The 23,814-nt window shown below is 38.3% G+C and overlaps 1 protein-coding gene across 1 annotated transcript in view; it reads left to right on the top strand.

Moving 5' to 3' along the window:
- The window catches only part of LOC150079049 (meckelin), an 860,544-nt gene that overhangs the window by 645,628 nt on the left and 191,102 nt on the right, over window positions 1-23,814 (top strand). The window contains exon 21 of the mRNA XM_090382499.1: window positions 10,692-10,832. Coding sequence (XP_090238625.1) covers window positions 10,692-10,832 — 141 coding nt within the window. The remainder of the gene's footprint in view (window positions 1-10,691; window positions 10,833-23,814) is intronic.

Genomic DNA, 23,814 nt, shown 5'->3' with positions numbered 1-23,814 from the left:
AAGAAATCCTTGCTGTTTTTTTTAGCATCTTTTGCTAAAGATTTCTCGTAATCTTTTGCCTGCCTAACCTCCTTTGTCACCTGATTACAGACTACCTTATATCTGCCATAGACTTCTGAGTCACTTGATAATTTATATGCATCCCATGCATTTTTCTTCTCTGTCACGAGTCTCATTAGTTCATTTGATAACCATTTAGGCCTAAACCTTGAACAATATTTCTTAATAGGTATGAAACTTTTAGTAGCATCCACGATTAATTCCTTGAATGCTTCCCACTTAGAATTTACTGTTGGTAACATCGTCAGTTGATCCCACTGTACAGAATTTAAAAACTGTCCGAGACCACTGTACTCACCATAAATGTAGAAACCTGGGTGCAATATGAGGCTAGACATTTTTAGAGTTGTGAGCTTTGGGAACTGAAGTTCATGAATGTCCATGTGATTTTATTAGCCAGTTGTGAACTGCTTCAGTAGATCTTTGTGCACAAGTAAGATAAACTAGTAGGGTTCCAATGTTCTGAGGGCAAGAGTTTTCATCAGCAGTGAGTGATTTTATTGTCCAAGTGTGAATTGTTTCAGTAGATCTGCATATGCCACTATGATAGGTTTGCAGGGTTCTCGGGTGTTCATTCCGAGGGCAAGAGTTCTCAATTGCAGAGTGAGCGATATTACTGAATAAGTGCAAACTCTGGTCAAGAGTTGACATTGTTCCTTTAATTTTCACGTGTTGTTGATAGCTTGGTGTTGTTTGTTCTAAGGGTGAGAGAGAGTTCGTGGGGGGCTTTGGTGCTTTTTGTCTATGAGGAAATTGTATTTATAGGTATGTTTTATGAGGCTGTGAAGTGAGAAGAAATATTCAGAGTTCACATGCTTGCAGTGTCCAGATATATCTGAATACCCCCTCCCCAACAAAAAGACAACCTAAACCAAATCTTTCTAGTCTCGTTTAGATTTATCAAGGCTGACTGTGCTAAATTGTTATATTATATTTTAATTTACCTTTCTAATGTTTAATTGGTGTGATAGTCACAAATCAATAAAGAATTAAAATCCATCTTTTTTTTTTTTTTTTTTTTTTTTTTAAGTATAGCTATAATACTTGTATAAATAAAATAACTACAGTTTTACGAAGATGAACAATTTTGTTTCTTTATTTCGATAATCCTTGTAATGAACAGAGTAAATTTTTTTCCCAGAATTTACATTGATTTCAAAAATTTGCAATTTGTAGATTATTTTATTTTCCTTCAAAAAATGTAAAATACAGGGTTGTTAAAATTAAAGTACCCCTATGTAGAGGTTCTCTGGAGCGAGTTCTGAGGCTCGTACTGAAGAGAAATTTGGACAACAGGTACAATAAAGAATGTGCTAGCCATTTATTGGGAAAAAAAATTAGTTACAAAATTTGTGACTATATGGCACTGTGGCAATACAAATCACTTGGACAGCACTACAATTGTTCAATGTGTCCTCCATTTTGGCAACAAGTTTCCATTTGAAGAACATTTTCTACAGCAGAACATAACATGTCAACTGGAATAGCCAGCACATGATGTCTAATGCTATCTTTCAGATCTGCCAGAGTTTGATATCCTTCCCGGTACACCTGATTCTTCTAAAAACCCCACAACCATAAGTCGCATGGGGTGTGAGGTCCGGTGATCAGGGTGGCCAGGATGTCTGAAAACAACAGCTGATCACCCATTCATCCGTAAAGTGTTGCCTTAGCAATCGGCGACTCCGTAGCCAGGTGGGAAGGAGCAGCAGTGCATAGCACACGTTTCTTGATTAGACTGGGGTTCGAGCCCGTAACCACCAAATACGGAGGATGCGGAAAGGTCAGGGAATGACAACCGCATATCCCGGAGCAATATGGCCTTAGTTGCTAATGCTCCTAAAAACCAAATAACAAACAATAACAAGCCTTAGCAATCTTTGGACACAACAGTGGATATGGGGTGGCACACCATCTTGCATGAATATGGTATCCTGAAAGCACCCACGTTGTTGCACCTCTGGTATTGCGAAATTTGCCAACATGCCATTATATCGGTGTCCAGTGATGGAACAGGTGCGGGGTCCAGCTGGTGTTACATGTTCAAAAAATATGGCCCAATCATGAATGTGGCCGTAAATCCACACCACACTGTCACTTTTGGAGACTGCAACGGGACCTCTTGGATAACTCGAGGGTTTTCTGTTGCCAAAATGCAACAGTTGAGCGTATTCTGTTTCCGTTTAAGCAGAAATAGGCTTCATCACTGCAAAGGATGTTCCATGGCCAAGAAATATCCTCTATCATTCGCGCAGGAAACTGAAGTGCATATGTGAAACGAATATCTGCATCACCATGCTGTAGCATGTGAATCTTGTAAGGATAGTACCGCAACACCTGACACATTACTAGCCTCACAGTGGAATACGGCATGTCCACTTCACGAGAAACGGCTGGCACACTTGCACTACAACATAGAGGTTGACTTGATAAATCCACAACAGCCATAGCCACATCTTCAACACGAGAGGAGTCCACTCGTTTTTGACCTCTACCTGGTTGAACACCAAGATGTCCTGTCGCTTCAGATTTCTGTGCTGTCCGTAATCATTTTGTGGACAGCACAAACAGTCATAGATCCATGCCTTATGCACTTCTGATGCTGGAATTCTCATAGCCCCAGCTGCATGATTATTATTATTATTAGCCATAAGGTGCAAGAAAGCCTGAGGCTTATGCTGCACCAGCCAGAAAAAAAAAAAAAAAATCTCATGTTACCCTGAGAGAGAGAGAGAATAGTAGTAGTAGTAGTAGTAGTAGTGGCATGTGATGCAAGAAAGCAAATGTATGAGCTTATGCTGCATCAGCCAAAAAAAATAAAAAAATGTTCACACAACCATTCCCTCTAAATGTTTGTCCAGTTCCTCAAATTTATTTAACCTATCAACTTCCACAACGATGGATGGAAGTTTGTTCCAGCAATTAACCACCCGCTGGCTAAAGGCAAATTTCTGCACATCTATTCTACATCTGTCTTACCTTAATTTGAATTTATGCCCTGAATTGGCTTCTGTAATTCTTGCTCTCTCTTTCAAAACAGTCCGAACACATGCCGCTACCAGCCAACATCCATTTACTGTCCAACTTCAAACTCACAGAACCAATTTTCACCTTCCTCGTTTATTCATTCAACTGCCATTTTCTGGAACAGTCTTCCTTCATATGTATTTCCTGAAAATTAGTCTGCAGAAGTTCAAGTCTAATGTCAACAAATATCTTCTTTCTTCTTCTCAACCTCCAATCCAAGCACGGTACTAAGTACTATAGGTTGTAATACCTCTTGTGTTTGGGGTTTTCATAAAAAAAAGAGATTAATGTACTAGCTGTGTGGTACAATACTCTACAGTAGAAAAAGAAAAAGCAATTCGTATCTGGCTGCACAATTACCCTTTTGGGGTAATTGTGCAGCCAGATATGTTCTCTAAGTAGTGCCAACTGGCTGCCAGTTAATTCATAGGGTTTGTCAAATATATACAGGAACTTTGCTAGCAGGAATAAGAAGATGATTATCTTTTTTTTGTTAGATTGCATCTTCAATGAGACTTCCAGAGTGCATTCCAGTCTGGAAGTCTCATTTTAAAAAGGACATGGATCTGTTGACACTGGTGCAGAGAAATGCATCAAGGTTGGTGCTTGAAGTGCCCAACCAAAAAATTCCCAAATGTGTCTTAGTGAGCTTAACAACTGTTCTAAATCAGTTGCTGAGAGGCCCTGATAGCTTAGGACCCAGCCACTATGGTAGTATGGTAGTTTTGCTACTGTTAAAATTGGGAGGAGGAGGATGTTCAATCCGAGGAATGCTAATCTATAGGACCAGCAGCAGCAACATCTACCATACTACCATAGTGGCTGGGTCCTAAGCTATCAGGGCCTCCCAGCAACTGATTTAGAACAGTTGTTAAGCTCACTAAGACACATTTGTGAATTTTTTGGTTGGGGAAGAACTGTAGTTTTGCTACTAAATTTTAAAATCTGTTTCTGTGCTGCCATCTATTATAAACTATATCTCCAGTTCCTTTAGAAACACAAATAAGAGATGGCTGTGATTACTAGATTTCAAGACAGTTTGTAAATAATTAGACATACATTTGAAAAATGTGTTTATATACCTGTTATTTCAGATTATCTTGTAAACTTGTATAAATGTGCAAACTCTGAAAAAAGATTAAGGATTGGATTAATATTATTTCTTTGTTTACATATGACATCTCATTTGCCTCAGCAGAACATTAGACCTTAACTTTGTTTATGTAATAATAAATAATCACCAGATAATAGTATATTAACTGGTAATTATTTATTACATAAATAATGTACTGGGTGGTTATAAATAAGTTTCCCTATTCAGGAGACCCTAGTGTTAAAACAGTTACAATTAGTGCTGTGAAAATCGGTGGTTATGCCATTAGTATTAGTATTAGTATTAGTAATTGGCCGCATGGTGCAAGAAAGCCTATGGCTTATGCTGCACCAGCCAAAAAAAAAAAAAAAAAAAAAAATCTGAACCAAACAATGATAAAAACAAAAAAATAAACAATAAATAATAATAATTAATAAAAAAAAGGAAATTAAACCTATCATCCTATGCGCTTCCCTTACCCGAAAGTACTATCCAGATGACCTTTGAATTTCCCCAAACTGTCGGCCTCTACCACCCATGAAGGCAACTTATTCCAGTAATTTATAACTCGCTGGATAAAATAAAACTTCCTGCAGTCCAATCTAAACATTTCTCTCCGTAATTTGAATTTATGTCCCCTAGTTCTAGCATCATTTATAATCTTGAAAATTTCATCCTCATTCATTTTACTGATGCCTCTCAGAGCCTTAAACACCTCAATCAAATGTCCTCTAAGGTGTTTAGTTTCCAAACTCTGCAACCCACATATTCGAAGTCTTTCTTCATAAGGACGCCCTTTTGCCGATCTCACCAGGTGAGTTACCCGTCTTTGTACCCTTTCAAGAAGCTCGATGTCTTTTTTTAGGTGCGGTCTCCATACTTGAACACAGTATTCCAAGTGTGGTCTAACATAAGCCTTATATAATGGGATTTAGGGTATGGGGAAGCGATTTGTAGAAGAAAAAAAATTTGTTCGAATTTCCCCTACCAGCGGAAAAATTGTGCTGCACATATGTAAAAGTTGTAATTTACTTCAAGACAGGTGCTTACGCAAATGACATCCTGTTAGATAATAGCAGAAAAGCCAACGCCACCATCGATAACCATTATGGTTCTTACAAAAAAGGAACATGCTCTTTTAGTAAAACTGTTCTACCAAAATAATAGTAATGCTAATGCAGCACTACGTCAATATTAGAAACTTAAAAGGTTTGCGTAAAGGACCTTTGACATCAGTGGGGCTTTGAAAACTAAAAAGAAATTTGAAGCAACTGGGGAGTTAGGTGTAATTCCAGGCAGGGTACGACCACATATCAGAACGGAGGTAGTAGATGAAGTGGTGGTTGCAATGGTCAAAATGCAAAACACTACCAGTCAGTAGTGCCAGAGGTGTGTCAAGAGACTTGAACCTTCCTTGGTCTACTGTACGTAAAGTGCTTCGAATAATGCTGGGTCCCGTACAACATTCACGTAGTGCAGAAACTAAAGTCTTGTGATCAGCAACAATGAACAGACTTTGCTCTACGATTTCTGACTCATATGGAACTTGATGGTACATGGGCTCGAATGATCTTGGGGGTCTGATGAGGGACTTCATGGGGCTGTAAATGCACAAAACTGCCAAATATGGGGAAGTTCTCGTCCATCTGCTGTACATGAAAGACCACTATAAAGTCCATGCATACAATATGGTGTGGATTCACAGCAGAGTGTATAATTGGACCATTTTTCTTTGAAGAGTCTAGACCTCATGGACCCGTAAGGCATTCAGTAACTAGTGCACAGTACTGCTCTCTTCTAAGAGATCACGTTATTCCCACTCTACAAGAAAGGCAATGCTTGGAGACCGTAGTGTTCATGCAAGATGATGCCCCTTCCCACATTGGTCAACAAGTGAAGGAACTGTTCTGTTCAACAATCGGAAATGATCGCATCATTTCTAGAGACTTTCCACAGTTCTGGCCAGTCCTATCAGCAGATCTTAATCCCTGTGATTTATGGCTATGGGGGATACCTGAAGGACAGACAGTGTTTACTGTGATGGCATACAGTCACTTGTCGATTTGAAAGCAAGCATTAAACAGCATGTAGTCAACATACCCAATGAGATGCCACACGAAACTGTGTTGCACACAGTCCTCCGTTTTCAGAATTTCTCAAGTGAAAGAAAGCACATAGAACAATATCTGTAGATTTCTAAGTTCTGATATTCAAATCTAATTCTAAGTTAAGTATTCCATCTCATGTTTACAGTACCAATTTCTCCCCTGGTGGCAGAAATTTGATCTAATTTATTTCCTACAAATCACTTCCTCATACCCACCAATTTTCACAGTGCTATCTCTAACCATTTTGACACTAGGGTCTCTTGAATAGGGAAACATATTTTATAATCACCTGGTATATTAATAAAATATCATAAAATTCATTTGATATAAGTAGAAGCCCTCTTATCCAATGTGATCAGACCAGTAGTTGGTTGGTTAATTGAAAAAAAAACATTTAAAAAAGGATATATATAGTAACTTAAGAATTTTATGGCTGTTTAAAACATATACATGTCATTTATTCATATAAAATCTATAATAATATCGTCGTAAAAAAAAGTGATTATATATGTTGCAGCACAGTCCTTCCATGGTGTTATTATCCTATTTTTCATTATCAAATGAGGATGTTGTTCAGTATAATGTAAAGCTATATCTGGGTTGTTTTTGTCAGTTGTATGAGAAATTTTTCGACCTGGATATGATTCAATATCTTATTCATATTTAGATCCATCTATTTCTGTCACAGTATGATTTCTGTACTGTCCATAATTTAATTTCTTGATAGATTGATAATGATTCTTTGGAAGACAATGTTCAATCCATTGTATGTGTTCTTTGTTTAAATCTTAGGAGCATTCAACTTTTCTGAAAAACCTAGATCATTCTAAACTGTTCTTCATTGCCTTGTAGTTTGACTTTCATTAGTGTTTTCAACTTTGGGCCTTGAAATTGCAAGTTTTTTCCATGATAAATCTTGGAAAAAAACTTGGAATTTCAATCCATGGTAGTGCTATGTTCATGATTTTTAACAATTCTGTCAGACCTGTATTCGTGTCTTCTATTTTTTTTTTCAAATTTTGTTTTAGCCATATTCATCTTTAATCCAAAAACCTTACTAACTCTGCATAACATTTTAAGATTTTCCTCTAATTCTTTGGGATCATGGCTTATGACCACAATGTCATCTGCAAATCCTAAATGGTTTAGGTACTTTCCATTCACATTGACTCCTTTCTGCAACCAGTGTAATCTTCTGAAAGCTTCCTCAAGGGCAGCAGTAAACAACTTCGGAAATATTGTGTCTCCTTGTTGAACTCCTTTCTCAATTTTAAATATGCTACCATCTTTGTCTAGTCTAATAAAGGAGGTTTCACTTCCATAAGTGAAAACCTCCTTTATTAGACTAGATCAAGTTTCACTTTCATAAGTCATGGTGGGGAGTATACATTGGTTCATTATTTATTATGTTGCAGACAAATTGGGATATTGCTCTTCAGTATGTGACTATATTTCCTGAATGCTATCCATCCAAAATTTATACTTCTCTTGACTTCCAGCCATTTATCATTATTACAGCTAATGACTTGTCTCAGAAAGTATATGAATCCCCCTTTTCAATTACTGCTCCTTCAGTGATTATATCCCTTTATGTGGCATACTTGTTCATCATTACTTTTGTTTTAGCCATATTCATCTTTAGTCTGAAATCCTTACTAACTCTGCATAAATGATTAAAATTTGCTTCTAATTCTTTGGGTTCATGGCTTATGATCACAATGTCATCTGCAAATTATAAATGGTTTAGATACTCTCCATTCACATTGACTAATTTCTGCGACCAGTCTAATCTTCTGAAAGCTTCCTCAAGGGCAGCAGTAAAAAACTTCAAAGATATTGTGTCTCCTATTAAAACGCCTTTCTCAATTTTAAATTTGCTTTTATCTTTGTCTAGTCCAGGGTTTCTCAAAGGGGACAATATTGCCCCCAGGTTGGCAAAAATTGGTTTTTGGGGGTCAAAAAAATCATGAGTATTACAATGGTTGTGGCCCTTGAAAGTTCAACCCTACCCGACAATATCTTATTCATTAATATTTAATTTCTCTTGTTGGGTTTTCTTTTCCCCCGAGACAACTGATTTTTAACATATAGATATATTATATTAGGAGTGAGTGAGAAATTTTGATAAAAGGAAGATAGTGGGCTCAAGGATTCCATTGAATAAAAAAGAGTAAATATATAATGTATTTTCTTGTTTAAAATTTCACAAGGGCAATTAGTTAAAAACTGTCTAAAAAAACCCTTAAGAGGGCGATAATTAAAAAAAGGTTGAGAAACACTGGTCTAGTTTAATGAGGTAGCGTTCTCATATATTTTCTTCAAAATCATAATGTATGGAGTATCTATGCCTTGTCTTTCCAGTGCCCGAAACATTGCCTTATGCTGTATGGAGTCAAATGCCAAGTATAATGGTGTTTTATATTCATTTGCTTTCTCCATTAGCTGCGATATTATGTGAAGGTGATCAATAGTTGTGAATCCTGGCCTAAAGCTAGTTTGCTCTTTCAGTTGATTCCCATCAAATATTCTTTCTAATCTGTTAGTAATGACCCTTGTGAAAACTTGTAGATGTCCGACAACAAGCTAATTGGTCTATAACTTCCAATTTCTGATTTATCTCCTTTCTCATGCAGCAAAAATATTATTGCATTATTCCGCTCCTTAGGCATCATTCTTTCCTAATGTATCCTTGTGAAGAGTCTTGCCAGTTTCTGTTTTATATGTTCTGATATGTTCCTAAAAGCCAGATCATCAGAAAAAGACTTTTGGAAATATGTTTGCCGAGAAATGTACGGAAATGTAAAAAAATGCAGTAAACTTTTAAATTCCTGTTTTGTTTCCACATATCTATGTGAATCGGCTTTTTGTATTTGAAACAAACGAAGATGAAGAATTGCTCTTTGCTCTACTCTTACAGACTTGCATACAGAAGATTCCTAGCTGTTGCCTTATCCCCGATTTTGAAAGCTTGGCAAATGATACAAACTACACATAAACTAAAAATTTAAATACTGTACGTATGAATTTAAAATAAGAATTTGGAATTGTATTTAATTTTAAAATTTATAAACAATATTTTGCAATATGTGTTGATTAACTTTATAACTCAGGGTGGACTTTGGCCTAAGCAGACTAGGCAACTGCCTAGGGCCCGTAAAACGGTTTTATTATACATTTTTTCATTATTTTATTTTAAATAAATTTATAATGTTCCGCTTGTTTCATGCCGATCAGTGAAAGCATCTTTGCACGCCACGCAATCTGGTGAATCATCGTGTATACCGCACAAGGCGTGGTATGCATGATGATTCACTAGATAGTGCTAGTCACACATTGATTAGGTAGATTTAGTTAGGGAGATGACTGTTTTTAGTTTTTAACATAATACAAGACCTGTGTTTTTATATTTAGTAATAGAAGATCTTTTTTAACCCATTCAACTGTGTCCTCCATTACAATTTCTGAAAGGTGGCAACCCTAGGTTGTCATCTGTCTAACTGTATCTATTAGGTAGATTTAGTTAGGCAGATGACTCTTTTTAGCTTTTAACATAATACAAGACCTGTATTTTTATATTTAGTAAATAGAAGACCTTTTTTAACCCATTCAACTGTGTCCTCCATTACAATTTCTGAAAGGTAGCAACCCTAGGTGCAGCCTGAAATGAGAATCTTGCCTAGGGCCCGATTTTTCCTTAGTCCACCACTGTTTTAATCACGTGCAATGAAATTCTTGAGATGGTAGATCGCCGCACATTTTGAAGGAAAAAAGTAGATCGTATCACAAATTAAGTTGGTCACTCCTGGTCTACCAAATCAAATTTTGGTTCCTTAAAGTTGGGCTAGAACTTAATGGCAATTGTGAAAGAGATTAAGTGTAAATTCCTTCTAGATTTTTTATAATTTCTCTTTCTACTCTTTTACAGTTTTATTGCCCTCACATAATTCAACAGTTTATTTTTATTTGGAGACTCACCTTTATCAAGTCTTTCCAGAACATCTAATTAGTTTTTGTATTAAACAACAAGTTTTTTTTTTCTTTCCTTGCCCATATTTTCTTAATTTGCATAATATTTAATTAAATTACATACTGTAATTACAATAACAATTAATTTTATTGATGCAAGTGCTGTTCAGATCAAACACACAACTGACCTCTTGGGAAGTATACAACTCAGCAGATGGGTGGATGGATGTGGTATACTACACTAGCTGCAAGTATGCTGAGCCAGTGCCCGTGGCACACTACATTGTGCTATAGGCATCAGACACTGTGTTTTTTAGAAAGAAGTTCTGGAACTTGATTAATCTGACTAGTCTACTCCACTGGGTGAAAGTCAATTATGGGGACTTCAACTGTATTTAAAAATTCTTTCATTTTACATTACTTATCTTTTCTTCCAGGTTGCTGGATTTGAACATATTGCACTTTCAACTACCATTTTGAAGCTTTCAGAGTCAGACCTACATCAGAATGTACCATTCAGCCTTACTTGTAGATTTGCAATTGGTGCTGCCTGTTATATTGCTGTTGCTGTCATTCAGGTAATATATATATATATATATATATATATTGTGTTTTTTGTTATTAAAGTCTATGTGATTATTTCTACTTTATCACTTGCTACGTTAATGCTATTGTCATATGGCAATTGGACATTATACGTGCTTGATATATTACTGGTTAATTGAATAAATTGCTTCGATTTGGTCGATTTATTCTATTTTCTGGTATTTATTTATTATCTATATAGGTATTTAGTTGTATCAGGAACAGGAAAACCAGTTAGCATGTGCAGTCTAACTTCTTCCTGGGGGTCTGTACATGTAATGGTAATAATAATAATAATATTAGTAATAAATGAAGTTAATATTATATATTTCAATCAAACATCGAATAAACAAGAAATCAATGTCAACTAACATTCTTTTACCTGGTCATCTATCCGCTAGTTCTTCTGGGGCTTTGTGCGGATCTGGCTATCAATCCGGGCAGGCACCCCGTCATGTTGAAACCAAATGTTGCATCTCACATTTGCTGGAACATCGTCAAGTAACCCTGGTAGAACTTGTTCAAGAAAGATCCGATATTTAGCGGAGTTCATGCGGGATGGTATTAGTATTAGTAATGGCCGCATGGTGCAAGAAAGCCTATGGCTTAAACTGCACCAGCCAAATAAAACAATGATAAAAAAATAAATAAATAATAATAATTAATAAAAAAAAAGGAAATTCAACCTATCCTATGTGCTTCCCTGACCTGAAGGTACTATCCACATGACCTTTGAATTATCCCAAAGTGTCAGCCTCTATCACCCATGTAGTCAACTTATTCCAGTAATTTATAACTCGCTGGCTAAAATAAAACTTCCTGCAGTCCAATCTAAACATTTCCCCCAGTAACTTGAATTTATGTCCCCTAGTTCTAGCATCATTTATAATCTTGAAAATTTCGTCCTCATTCATTTTACTGATTCCTATCAGAGCCTTAAACACCTCGATAAAATCTCCTCTATGGTGTCTAGTTTCCAAACTCTGCAACCCACATATTTGAAGTCATTCTTCATAAGGACGCCCTTTTGCCGATCTCACCAGGCGAGTTACCCGTCTTTGCACCCTTTCAAGAAGCTTGATGACTTTCTTTAGGTGCGGTCTCCATACTTGAACACAGTGTTCCAAGTGAGCTTTAACAAAAGCCTTATATAATGGGATTATCACATCCCTCTCTCTACTTGCAAAAGTTCGATAGATCATCGATAGGACACCATGGGCCTTCCTTGCAACCTGTTTACAATGCTCAGAGAATTTCATGTCTGACTGTATCGTAACACCCAAGTCCCTTTCCTCCAGTACTGGGTTTAGTTGAACTCCACCAAGTGAATAAGTTATTTTGGGATTACTGTTTCCCAGGTGTAATACCTTACACTTTGTTGGATTAAAGCATAGCTGCCATTTTTCTGACCATTCCTGAAGTCTATCTAGGTCTCTCTGAAGAAGCTCAGCTTGAACAGTGATCATTAACTACTCTACCAATTTTAACATCATCTGCAAATTTAGATATCACGCCCTCTATCCCTTCATCAATGTCGTTTATGAAAATTAAAAACAACAGTGGTCCTAATACTGATCCTTGGGGAACCCCACTTCTTACATCAACCCAATCTGAAGAATAGCCATTTATCACAACCCTCTGCCTCCTGCCCTGAAGCCATCCTGCTATCCATCTAAGGATTTTCCGAATGATTCCAACCTGTTCGAGCTTATAAAGCAACCGCTCACGTGGGACTGAGTCAAAAGCTTTGCTGAAATCTAAATAAACAATGTCGAAATTATTCCCTAAATCCAGCTTGTGAATGACCCTTTCGAAATAGCGAACCAGATTTGTTAAACATGATTTTCCCTTTACAAAACCATGCCGAGTAACCTTGAGAATTTCAATTCGATCCAAATGATCCTGAATTCCACCCTTGAATATCGCCTCTTAGAGCCACCCTTATGTATGGGAGATACATTGGCATTTTTCCAATCCAAGGGAATCTCCCCAGAGTCCAGTGATGATCGCATAATTAGCCTCAATGGTTCAATGCACTCACTTGCCGCCTCCCTTAAGATTATATTCCATCAACTCCAGGAGCCTTACTGGCCTGTAGGCTAGAATGTTTTTTCATTAAATAATCTTGCGAAATTTCAATATCATTAATTACATATTTTTCAACTTCGCTCCCACAATTTCCCATTGCCACAAAAGGTTTTTCATTTGTAAATATCGATGCAAAATAACTGTTGAGTTCATCAGCAACGGGAACTGGTGTATTTAATACTAACCCCTTTCCCTTACGTAAAGGTCCGATCTAGTTTGTCCTGCTCTTCCTGGCATTTATATATGTGAAGAATTCCTTATCCCCCCCCCTTTGCTCTCTTTGCTAGTGATTTCTCATAAACTACCTTTGCCTGTCTAACCTTTCCTTTTCTGTGGCTCTATTACAGATCATCTTGTAGCTGTTATAGGCTTCAGTATTTTTTATTGTTCTGTAACGTTTCCATGCCACCTTTTTCTGCTCAAGTAATGTGGCAACTTCACTATTCATCCAACTTGGAACCCTCCTCGTGTTGTATTTTTTTAATGGTATATACACATTCAAGGCATCTGTGATTAATGTTTTAAAAGCGTACCACAGTTCAAATGTATTCATTCTCTGCGCAATATCTACCCAGTTAATAGAGGCCATGTAGTACCTTAAGGCATCGTAATTTCCTTTTCTGAAATTAAAACCCATTCCTTTGCCTGTTACTTCTGCTACCTCTCTCTCGTCATCATCCACCGTAGAACTCCGTGATCACTTCCTACTACTGGTTCCTCTACTGTCAGCCCTATTATGTCATCTGATTCATGTGTGATGATGAGGTCTAGAATATTCTTTTCTCTAGTACTTTCCCTGACATGTTGATACAAATAACAGTCATCTAGTTGATTTAAAAATTTTGTTCCCCATGTCGAGTTTCCTTCCCATTTACTCCAATCAATTAGAGGCAAATTGAAATCACCCATAATAAGACATTGACGCTTATTTGCCCATTCCATTTGCATGTAGAGGCTTTTGTCATAATCTTCACAATCACCTGGTCTGTATATTACTCCTACTCGCATTATACCTTTGTTTCCAACTATCTCACACCATACAGATTCTATACTAGAATGTGAAACATCTAAATCCGGGAAAGCTATTGTTGCACTCAGGCTGCTTCTGATAAGAAGCATTACCCCACCACCCCTTCTATCTACCCTATCCTTCCTAAATACATTATACAAGCCGTACTGAAACTCATTATCCCCAATTTCTGGGTTTCACCATGTCTCCGTAAGCCCTATTATGGTAACAGGTATGGGCTGACTAAGCAGTCACCGACCATACCTGCCCACACATTTATTGCGAAGTGATGTTGTGCCGCATGGGGACGCACACCGTGTGGGTTGTCAGGAACCTGCACATCAGCATTGTGCTGATTGAATAAGCCTTCCCGATTGAAATAAGCTTCATCCATGAACAAAACATAGGCTGGAAAATTCAAGTCTTGAAAACTTTCTTGGAGAAACCACTGCGCAAAACTCACACGTGCAGGATGACCTTGGGGGAGCAGTAACTGAACCCTTTGGAGATGAAAGGGGTGTAAGGAATCGTCGTGCCAGACACTCATAAGGCAGATGCAATGGCACATGTGCTGGTAGTAGGATTATTCTGGATGGCATTCAACACAGTTTCTTCCATGGCGGGAGTTCGCGTTGAATGGGGTCTGCCCGCACTACTCCTGTTACCTCTAAATGATCCATAATCGCACAAATTTTGATGCACACACACAAACATATGGTGTCCAGTACATGTATGTCTGGGAAGCGTTCTCCATAAATTCATTGAGCGGCTCGTCCATTGCCCTCTGCTAATCCATACACTAGGTGCATGCCTGCCAGCTCACAGTTCGTATATCGACGTATGCTCTTCATGCGGCGACTAACGCGTCGTCAACCGACTTACGGTGAGGTTTCCGGTTATGTTGTTTGTTATATTGGTTTTTAGGAGCATTAGCAGCTAAGGCCATATTGCTCTGGGGTATGTGGTGGTCGATCCCTGACCTTTCCGCATCCTTCGTATTTGGTGGTGACGGGCTCGAACCCCGGTCTAATCAAGAAGCGTGTGCTATGCTCTGTTACTCCTTCCCACCTGGCTACGGAGGCGCCCTTCCGGTTATGGGTTCCTATGCGATTTTCATTCCTTTAGATGTTACCTACCTCCCCTAAACATTTGTACCAATATTTTTGAGACACCATGTATATTTTTTGACTAATTATTCTTGATGAATATAAGCAGATTTAATGACAAAAAAAAATTGTTTTACATTTTGCCAGAAATATATTCCCATCTTAATCTATGTTAGTTGTTATTGATTAATTACTTAATGATTTCGTTGGCAGAAACACAAACTGGCAAACCATCACTGGTTGTACTACATACTGTCTGGAGTACTCAATTTAGGTAGGATGTACAGCTGCTGGAACGAGTAAAGAGAAGGGCAGCAACATTGGTGAGTGCAGCAAAGAGGGTAATCTTACCAAGAAAGGCTTCAGTTCTACAAATTCCAGCATCTGGAAAACGGGAAACATACTTTGTAAAAAGGATAGGTGGAACAGGACCAGGGTATGTCTGCCTGGGCAAAGGTTGATGATGTTGTAGAGCGGATATCATCTTTAAAGGGCACAGAAGGTAATATAGTTGTACACGTTGGCATTAATGATATTAAGAGTAGGAGACCGGTGGAATTACTTAACAAGTACAGGTCACTGTTGAAAAAAAGCCATGAATTACGGTTGAATTTGAAAGTGTCTGCAATTCTGCCCAGACACGATAGGAGGGAGTGTATGATGAGAGCCCTATCGATCAATTTGGCCCTGGAAAGATTGTGCAAGGCTCAAGGGGTATAATTTTTTTCAGCCTGGTCTCTACTTGTTAACAGAAGAGACTGCTTCTACAGGGATGGGATACACTTAAATAGAAAGGGTGCAAAAATGTTTGCTGATGCTATCGAGGCAGTGTTAGGTGGGTCGGAAAACTGCTAGATTGGGGAGATACAAGGACTAATAGATTAACAGTAGCCACTGGCAGAGATGAAAGTGATTCTTGTACTGATTCTATTGGAATGAGCAGCAGCTTGGAAAATAAGATGCAGAATATATCAGAGACTGCTGGGAGTTATTGCGGTACAAGTAAACACATGGGTTGTGTTGGGGTAGCTAAGAAAAAGGACAGGTGCATGCATACTTGCGTGTACACCAATGCTAGGAGTTTGGTAAATAAATTTGATGAATTTGAGGTATTGCTCAAAGCATCAAAAGCAGATATTGTTGGAATATCAGAGACATGGTGTCACACAGATATAAGTAATGCAGAACTGGAATTTGAGGAGTACAACGTCTACAGAAACGATAGACAGATTAGAAAGGGAGGAGGGGTTATGCTATTAGTTAAGAAACACATAAAATCCAAGAAAGTGAAGCCAGTCGACATTGCTGGACAGTGCAGTTTCGATTCAGGTTGGTGTGACATAACCATTGGGAGATCAAAATTGAGAGTAGGACTGTGCTATAGGCCTAATGACTCTGATGAGTATAATAACAAACTGTACAGGGAAATAGAGTGGGCCAGTAAATCAGAGAGTATTATAATGGGGGATTATAATTTCCCAGATATCGACTGGATTTTGTGGGTTGGTCACTCACACACTAGCAAGGCTTTTGTGGATTTATTGGAATGATTGCTTTTTAATCAGCATGTTCGGGAAGCAACTAGAGGGAGCAATACTCTTGATTTGATTATCAGTTGTGATTCTTCATGCATTAAGAATCTGCAGATACAGGAACCACTAGGTGGCAGTGATCACAGTGTGCTGAAGTGGGATTTACTCAAAGAGGTAACTACCATCAGGGGTAAAGGGAAGGTTTATTGCTTTCGTAAAGCCGACTACGATGGTCTGAGACAGTATTTAAATTCTATACAGTGGGACCAACTGATGATGTTACCAACAGCAAACTCAAAATGAGAAGCATTCCAAGAACTTATCTTGGAGGCTACTAGGCTTTACACACCAACTAAGAAATATTGTTCAAGGTTTAGGCCTAAGTGGATGTCAGATGAACTAATGAGACATATGGCAGAGAAGAAAAATGCATGGGATACATACAAATTAACACGTGACACAGAAGCCTATGATAGATACAAGTTGATCTGTAACCAAGTTACAAAGGAGGTTAGGCAGGCGAAGGCAGATTACGAGAAATCTTTGGCAAGGGATGCAAAGAAAACCAGCAAGGAGTTCTTTACTTATGTAAACTCTAGCAGGAAGGGGATGAATCAGATTGGTCCACTTGATATCGATGGTTCAACTGTTCATGATGCTCCTCAGGTAGCTAACAAACTAAATCAATATTTTGCATCTACATTCACACATGAGGAGTTATTCAGGAAGGGGAATGCCATAGATGAAGTAAACACTAGCAGTGAGCTAGATGCGAGAAAGGCAACTTTTGTGGATGGAATCTATCAAGTTATATTAAAGGAGGCAGAAAAGGAAGTAAGCAATCCGTTAGCCGTAATTATGAGTGCTTCATTGGACTCAGGCGAGATACTCACAGACTGGAGATGTGCAAATGTAACCCCAATTCACAAAGGAGGATCAAAGGCTGTCACAAGTAATTATAGACCTGTGAGTTTAACTTCTGTTCCAGGAAAATTAATGGAAGCACTGGTTAAAGAAGCACTGCAGGATCATCTTGACAAGAATTCAGTTATAGCTCAGACAGCATGGTTTTGTTAAGGGAAGGTCTTGCCTGACCAATTTGACTGGATACTATGATGTAGTCACAAAAGAATTGAATGCAGGGAATAACTTTGATATTATATATTTGGATCTTAGAAAGGCTTTTGATACTGTTGCACATGGAAGACTGCTGCACATATTGGACTAGTGTGGCATTGGTGGCAAATTGTTGCTATGGATAAAGGGATGGTTGAGTGGCAGAAGCCAGAGGGTGGTAACTAATATTAGCATTAACATTAGTAGAGGCATTTGATGCAAGAAAGCAAGCTTATGCAGCATCAGCCAAAAAACAAAATAAAATAAAATAAAAATAAATAAATAAATAAATAAAAAATAACCACTTCCACTTCACCCCTCTGTTCGTTCGAAATACCTGTCCAGCTGAGCCTTAAACTTATTTAGGCTATCAACTTCCACGACAAGGGATGGAAGTCTGTTCCACTAACCAACCACCCTCTGGCTAAAGGCAAATTTCCGCACGTCTATCCTACATCTGTCTTTCCTCAATTTGAATTTATGCCCTCTCAGGTGATTTTTCTGAGCAAGAGGAAGAATCTCATCAGCATTGAACATGCTCCAACCATTCAAGGCTTTATACACCTCAATCAGATCACCTCACTGGTGCTTAGTCTCCAGACACTGTAATTTGCAAAACTTAAGCCTTTCTTCGTAAGAGCACCCCGTTGTTCCATTCACCAATCTTGTTGCCCTTCTCTGTACTCGTTCCAGCATCCCTACATCCTTCTTGAAATGAGGCCTCCAGACCTGTATACAGTACTCTAGGTGTGGCCTGGCCATTGCCTTATACAAGGGAATAATCACCTCCTTATCCCTGCTAGAAAAATTCCTATATATCATCGACAATACACCATGAGCTACTTTTGCAGCCCGTTTCCACTGCTCAGAAAACTTCATATCTGCCTGCACAACCACCCTCAGGTCCCTTTCATTGTCTACCACTGTCAGTATAGTACCACAGAGTTGATACGTTGCTCTGGGGTTGCTGTTTCCCATATGTAGTACTTTACATTTGTCAATTTTAAACTTCATTTGCCACATCTCAGCCCATCTGCTCAACCTTTCCAGATCCTCTTGCAGTAGCATAGTGTCAGTAGTGTCCTTGACAACCCTGCCAACCTTCGTATTGTCTGCAAACTTGGACATTAAGCTTGATATACCATCATCAATATCATTTATAAATACAGAAAACAATAATGGACCCAATACTGAACCCTGAGGGACTCCACTAATAACATTAGTCCACGATGAGCAGTGTCCATTGATTACCACTCTCTGTCTTCTTCCCCCTCAACCACTCCTTTATCCATAGCAGCAATTTGCCTCCAATGCCACACTGCTCCAATTTGTGCAGTAGTCTTCAATGTGCAACAGTATCAAAAGCCTTTCTAAGATCCAAGTATATAATATCAAAGTTATTCCCTGCATCCAGTTTTTTTGTGACTGCATCATAGTATCCAATCAAATTAGTCAGGCAAGACTTCCCCTTAACAAAAACATGCCGTGTCTGAGCTATAACTGATGTCTTGTCTAGATGATTCTGCAGTGCTTCTTTAACCAATGCCTCCATTAATTTTCCAGGAACAGAAGTTAAACTAACAGGTCTATAATTACTTGTCACCTTTACATCCTATTATTAGTGGAGTCCCTCAGGGCTCAGTGTTGGGTCCCTTTTTGTTTTCTGTATTTATAAATAATATTGATGATGGTATATCAAGCTCAATGTCCAAGTTTGCGGACGATACAAAGGTTGTTAAGGACGCTACGCTGTGCTATGCTGCTGATGCTGCAACAGGATCTGGAAAGGTTGAGCAGATGGGCTGAGAGGTGGCAAATGAAGTTGAACATTGACAAATGTAAAGTATCTCATATGGGAAACAGCAACCTCAGAGCAACGTATTAACTCTGTGGTACTACACTGACAGTGCTAGAGAATGAAAAGGACCGGGGGTAATTGTGCAGGCAGATATGAAGTTCTCTGAGCAGTGCAGACAGGCTGCAAGAGTAGATCATGGTGTCTTATCAATGATATACAGGAATTTTTCTAGCAGCGATAGGGAGGTGATTATTCCCTTGTATAACGCAATAGTCAGACCGCACCTTGAGTACTGTATACAGGTCTGGAGGCCTTATTTCAAGAAGGATGTAGAGCTGCTGGAACGATATTTTTGCCCACAAAATGGAAAGTAGAGTGTGTATTTTGATTAATTTCGCAATCAGTGGAGCACCATTAGAAATAAAATGGAAACAAATACAGTGAATGGTATTTGGTTGGTTACTTATAATTTGAAAGCAGATTATAAAACGTTTTATAATTACTTACTTTGTAATCCATGCTTTCTGAAACTGATTTGCAGTAACGATAAATATGGAGTTTACTTATGCATGGGAAATATACGCACATAATTTCTACTAACGAGGTAGTTTTAATGCACCATTTAATTATTTCCCATATTGTGAATACCTTCACAACAAGTTGTTATGATATTGCATTACCTCAAATAAGTGATGCTTCACCAATGAAAAAGACTAATGTTACTTATTTATTTTTTTTTTTTATGTAAACCCCAAACACGAGAGGTATTAGAACCTATAGTACTTAGAACCATGCTTGGGTTGGAGGTTGAGAAGACGAAAGAAGATATCTGTTGACATTGGACTTTAACTTCTGTAGACTGTAATTTTCAGGAAATACCTATGAAGGAAGGTTGTTCCAGAAAACGGCAGTTGAATGAATAAACAAGGAAGATGAAAAGTTGGTTCTGTGAGTTTGAAGTTGAACAGTAAATTGATGATGCCTTGTGGCGGCACGTGTTCGGACTGTTTTGAAAAAGAGAGCAGGAACCATAGAAGCCAATTCAGAAGTACAGCGCCCATGGAAGTATCTATAGAAGAGGCATGCAGCAGAAACAGTATGCATATGAGATGAGTGGAGAGACTCTGTTAGAGGTGAATCATTAATTAACCTAACTGCCCTCTTCTGAATGGAATCTAGAAGCTTGAGAGAGGTTTTGGGTGGGAACAATATTCAATGGCAGGGTGGATTTGTGATTTATACAGAGTGAGCAGCTGTTTGGAAGAAAAGTAATGCCGAAAGCGAAAGAGAAAACCAATTTTTTAGATGTAGAAGAAGAAGCAATATTTGTAATGTGCTTGTGCCAAGAGAGATTAGAATTCAGGGTAATTCCCAAAAGAGATATATCATTTTGCCTAGAAATCGGAGTGTCACTAAAGATAAGCATAGGAGCAGAAGAATCCTTTTTGCGAGATATAAGACAAGACTGAGTTTTAGAATGGTTGAAATCAACTGAGTTGTCTTTGCCCCACTGGAAAATTAACTGAAGATCGGCATTTAAGGAACTGGAAGCAGATTTTCGAGAAGTTGAAGCTGATTGAGCAGGACAAGGTTTCTCAAAATGTAAAGTGGAATGCAATGTGCTATCATCGGCAAAACTATGGATAGGATTTCCAGTCAATGGAAGAAGGTCATTAATATATAAGAGGAATAGAATGGAGGAAAGAACTGAACCTTGGGAGACACCATTATTAGTGGAGAAGTTAGAAGATAGAGAGCCATCTACCATCACTCTCAGTGAGCGATCAGAGAGAAAACTGGATTACCAATTACTGAACACAGTTGGCACACCATAAGATGGAAGCTTGGTTAGAAGACCTTTATGCCAAACGTGATCAACAGCCTTTGAGATGTCAGGAGCTACTACTTGTGTTTCACTGAACCTTTCCATTGAATTATTCCATAAATTGGTAACATAAGCCAGAATATCACCAGTGGATTGACAATGATGGAATCCATACTGGCGATCGTTGATCAGATGGAAGGTTTCTAGGTAGTATAAGAGTTGCCGGTTAATTCATTTCTCCATTACTTTAGAAAGAATAGAAATAATTGCAATGGGACGATAATTGGATGGGAGAGATTTGTCACCCTTTTTAGGAACTGGATATGAGCAAATTTCCAAGCAGAAGGAAAAACACCTTTGGAATAAGAAAGTGAAAAAACGCGGCAAAGAATAGGAGTAACTTCAGGAGCACAAGTTTTGGGAACAAGTGGAGAAATACAATCGGGAAATACCATCAAGATTCATCAAAACCCTTCTGACATCCTTTTGACAGAAGACCACAGGAGGCATTGAATGGAGGGTGTTGGGAATGGCGGGAGGTGTTTTACCAAGATCATTAATACATGAGTTGGAAACAAAATGGGATGCTAGCAGGTCAGCTTTATCCTTGGCTGAAGTGACAACAGAACCATCTGCTTTAGACAGAGGTGGGAACAGAGATAGGCAGAAGTTGCAGCCAATAGCTTTGGCAAGAGACCAGAATGCTCAGCTATCATTAGGGCAAGAAGCAAGTTTTCTACTCTTAGCCTGTTCAAACTCTAGTTTGAACTGATTAATAACTGCTTTACAATTGTTGCGAGCTTTTGGCATAGGCAGAAAATGAAGTTGAAGAATTAGAAACAAGCCAATTACAATATGCAACATTCTTCTGTGGAACAGCCTTAGCACATTTATTGGAAAACCAAGGTTTAGATAAAGGACGAGATTCATGCTGGATTCCATTCCTGCATGAATACATTCACTGACACGATCTGAGCAAACGTTGACATCAGAAGTTTTGAAACAGTAATCAGACCAAGGAAAAGAAGAAAAGAAGTCTCGCAGGTCATCCCATTTTGCCAAATGCCAAACAACACGAGGTTGGGAATAGCCATGAGATAAAGGTTCCATTGGAGAAGAGACAATCACCAAGTTGTGATCTGAAGTGCCTAAAGAACCTCTCACTTCGACCGTGTACTTAGAAGGGTTGTTTGTGAGAAAAAGATCAAGCGTATCGGCTGTATGATTAGGATTGTACGGTAATCTTGTAGGTAAATGAACAATCTGTGCAAGGTCAGTAGTAATTGCAAAAGCCTCAGCATCTCAACCAGCAGGGTTGGCGTGACTAGAAAACAGAAGCCAGCTGGAGTTGTGAACATTAAAATCACCAAGGAAAATCACCTCACTGTTAGGAAAGTTTGACTGGTGAGAGTCAAGTTGCAAAGAGAGGAAGTAAAAGAGCTCCAAGTGATTAGTGGAGTTGGGAGAACAGTAGAGACAACAGATGAATTTTACACAATGGGGTAGAGAGATTTTAAGCCAGAGAAGATCAAAGAGAGGAGATTCCAAATTGCCATGTCTCTGACAGGGAATATCAGAACGGACATATGCACAAGTACCACTTTTGAGGCGAGAGGAATCATACAGCGAATAAATTTGAGCATCTGAGATGAGCAGTAGTTGAATCAACCGATAACTGAGATTCTGTCAGAAAAAGTACATGGGGTTTTGCAGACTGCAGGTGGAAATGGACATCGTTGAGATTAGAACTGAGACCACGTATATTTGTGAAATAAATTATTCTCGGTGGATACCACCACTCAGACGGCACTGTTTCGAAGCTTATTGGCTTCTCATCAGTAGGTAGGCAATTGTTACAATACACCCTATTGTTACAATAGTCTTCTCCATAAGTGAAGCGTTACTTATTTAAGGTAGTACAATACCATGGCAACTCGTTGTAAAGGTATTCATAATATGAGATATAATTAAAACGATGCATTAAAACTAACTTGGTTGTAGAAATTGTGTGTGTGTGTGTGTGTGTGTGTGTGTGTGTGTGTGTGTGTGTGTGTGTGTGTGTGTGTGTGTGTGTGTGTGTGTGTGTGTGTGTGTGTGTGTGTGCATTACCCATGCATAAGTAAACTCCTTCATACTCTTAGGCATTTAGCCAAGCTCTTTAAGATAAATAAATATGTATAGTAATTTTTAGTAATATAATTTTTAAAATGTCCTAGTTTTTTCCTATTTTGTCCTAGCTTTTGAATTCTATATCTGGTTACCCCTAGTCTCTGGTCAAGCTGCATTGAGGTACATATAATACATCTTCATTGCATATTTTTAGTTTATGTTATTAAATTTAAAGTACTCTATATTATATTTAGCAATAATTTTTTCTATGATTTTATTCTAGATATATTAGTAAAATAATAAAAGGAGTTTACCTCAATATAGTGCGTAGAACACTTCCGTATGATACCCTCCAGAAAATGAAACGGAAAAAACGAAAAAAATCGACAACT

This window comes from Mastigoproctus giganteus, chromosome 10, assembly GCF_048544385.1.
Source record: "Mastigoproctus giganteus isolate SK-2022 chromosome 10, ASM4854438v1, whole genome shotgun sequence".
In the NCBI taxonomy this organism is placed as follows: Eukaryota; Metazoa; Arthropoda; class Arachnida; order Uropygi; family Thelyphonidae; genus Mastigoproctus; species Mastigoproctus giganteus.
This window is presented reverse-complemented; position numbering and strand designations above follow the sequence as displayed.